Genomic DNA, 2,891 nt, shown 5'->3' with positions numbered 1-2,891 from the left:
TCATTTATCACAAGCCTCAAAATGCACCGTCCTGAAAAGGGTGGCCTCCCTGTGCACACACATAATATTTCAAAAGGAGAGGGTGATATGAAGGAGGCTGAGGCTTGATCACTGAAAGTCAGCCCAAAGAAAACCAACAATAATGAATAATGGGCACTAGAATTCAAATTACCAGAGGTTTTAAAGAGATGGCGGGGGGGGGGGGCACTTTTTTTTAACAATACAAGATTGAGGAAAAATAAAAAGGATATCTAAGCCATTGAGTGATCCCAAATTTGTTCCTGATAAACTTCACTCACATGTTCTTTCTCCATTCCCAGTTCTCTTGGAGTGTGACTATCAGCAATTCTCTGACCCTCCAAGAGGAACCTGAGTGAGTTCATTGGAACTCCCCACGTTAGCATTATTCTTTGGGTTTCTTGTGGTTTGTTGTCATTTTCATTTTGAAGTGACTCTCACTGCTGTCCTGTCCAATGACTTTGAGTTGAATGAACCCCCTTTCCTTCTTATTCGCCAAGTCCCCTGTTGAGGGTTTTACCTCCTGGTCCAACATAATGATGGTGACTCACCTGAGATCTCCACAAAGAAGTGTCCTCTGGTAGACAGTACCTTGCTCCTGGTTTAAAAATCCTCTATTCCCCACAGCCCCACAGCACAGCATCAGTTTTTTGTTTTGTTTTGTTGGGTTTTTTTGATGGTTGAGAGTAATGATGAATTTGCCTAGATTGACTAATTCATTTTAAGTTGCAAAATAGAATTTCCTTCTAACTCCTCCTTAAATATTGTCATGATAAATGATTTGGACTACCTGACATATTGTTCATACAAGGAGGGAAGGGTAGATGCTGCTTGAACTTTTAAATGATGATATCTTTTCCTTCACAGAAATCACTTATGACTTGCATGGTGCTTCGTTTTTGAGGAGAGTCCACAGCTGATTTTCACTTGGGGAACCTGACATTAGACACAGGAGAAGGTGACTGGAAATCTGGATGTCAGCTGGCCACTGGAACTCTTCTTGGAAGCTCCTACTGAGTTGCACAGAGAGGGAGGCCTGAGCAGACCTCAGCTTCTCACTTCTCCTCGCTCCTGGAGGATCACACTGACTGAAGGGAGTCTCTTCTGATAGACACCTTCACTGCATCATGGCCTTTGCAGCTTCCCTGGCCAAGCTCCAAGCAGAGGCCAGCTGTCCCATCTGCCTGGATTACCTGAGAGACCCAGTGACCACTGAGTGTGGGCACAACTTCTGTCCCTTCTGCATCTACCAGCGCTGGGAAGGTCTACAGGGCACCTTTCCCTGTCCTGTCTGCCTCCACCACTGCCCTGACAGGAGCTTGGAGAAGAACACCCAATTATGTTATATGACTGAGATTATTAAGCAAATCCCCACCTCAGGGAGCCAGAGGAAAATGCAGGAAGAAATGCCCCTGTGTGGGAAGCACCGTGAGGTTCTGACCCTGTTCTGTGAGAAAAGCCTGGAGCTGCTGTGTCCCCAGTGCAAGGGCTCCTTAGACCCCCCGGATCAGCCCCTGATCCCCATTGAGGAAGCTGCAGCTAGTCAGAGAGGGATGCTCAAAAGGTGCATTGGGGTCCTCACTAAACACCTTAAAGATGCTGTCAATGTATATACATACCAAGGTGCAAATATTTTGGCAGTGAAGAGAAAGATGACTACATGGAGGAATAAACTGGACTATGAATGTAATGATCTTAAGTATTCCTTGGAAATAGAGTACAATGAATTTGATAATGATCTACTTGTAGAAGAGAATGATGTTGAAGAAAAACTAATTGAAAATGGAAGGCAAATTTCATATCATATGTTCAGGCTAAGCAATCGGTTAAGTGAAATAGAAGAGAAGTGTTTGCAGACGGATGAGGATTTACTCACAGGTATTGAAAGTACCCACAACAGCTATGAAAACATAGAATCCCCGGCCATCTTTTCATATAAGTTAAAGAAAGAGATTTTCACTCTCCCGCCACATTATTTGGGCCTGCATAAAATGATCCGCACGTTTCAGGTAGATTTGACACTGGATCCGGAAACTGCCCATCCAGACCTCCTTATCTCAATAACTGGAAAACAGGCGACATATTGGGAACCAGATCGCAGTCTTAATCCCCAGGCACTTACTTCTAACCCAGCTGTCCGGAGTTCTGAGGGATTTGATGCTGGCAGGCATTTTTGGGTGGTAACCATAGGAGGCACAGGGAAATGGTCCTTAGGTGTGTGTAAAGAATCCTTCCCCATAAATACTCTCATATCACCATCGCCAAGCAATGGCTGCTGGACTTATACATTTGGCCCTTTCTCTATTCCAAAAGAGATTGGTGTTTTTCTGGACTATGAGTTGGGAGAGGTTTCATTTTATAATTTGAAGACCTGCCCATTGTCGTATGGAATCACTGCTACATTTACAGGAAAACTTATGCCTTATTTCTCCCTCGTATCTTCAGAACCTCTTACAACCAGTATCATCAGAGTCTATTGATGACAAATTTGAAAGAAATTTTCTATGTGCTTAGTTTCTACCCTTGCTGTTGAAAGAAATACTTACAATAAAGAGCCTGATTCCAGTTTTGATGTATGAATGTTGCAAGTTTTTAGGAGGCACCCTATTGCCTATTCTGGGGGGCATTATTGAACGACATCTCCAACTTTTTTATTTTAAAATCCATTAAAATCCATCACTGTTTAAAAGTGAGGCTAGATTCCCAAAGGTTTCTTCCAGCCAATGACTGAGTATGGCAGGCCCACTAAAGCAGGCCTACATATGCAAGATGTAGGACATTGGCTTGATGACTCTGTGCGCATTGAATCCCTGTTGGCTTTGAACTTTCTTAGAACGACACTCTAATGTAAAACTTTCCTTTCTTCTTCCCTT

General features: G+C 43.3%; 2 protein-coding genes across 2 annotated transcripts; one reads left to right on the top strand and one right to left on the bottom strand.

Moving 5' to 3' along the window:
* Positions 1–251: 251 nt before the first annotated feature.
* LOC132226625 (small ubiquitin-related modifier 1-like) lies at positions 252–553 on the bottom strand. The gene is given in 2 exon segments (XM_059681183.1): positions 252–394; positions 397–553. Coding segments are annotated over 2 exon segments (300 nt in total).
* A 592-nt stretch (positions 554–1,145) lies between these two features.
* Positions 1,146–2,498, top strand: LOC132226624 (tripartite motif-containing protein 60-like). Its single transcript, XM_059681182.1, has one exon. The coding sequence runs from the start codon at positions 1,146–1,148 to the stop codon at positions 2,496–2,498; it is 1,353 nt and encodes a 450-aa protein (XP_059537165.1).
* Positions 2,499–2,891: the final 393 nt, after the last annotated feature.

The sequence above is a fragment of the Myotis daubentonii genome, chromosome 2 (genome assembly GCF_963259705.1).
Source record: "Myotis daubentonii chromosome 2, mMyoDau2.1, whole genome shotgun sequence".
NCBI lineage: Eukaryota > Metazoa > Chordata > Mammalia > Chiroptera > Vespertilionidae > Myotis > Myotis daubentonii.
This window is presented reverse-complemented; position numbering and strand designations above follow the sequence as displayed.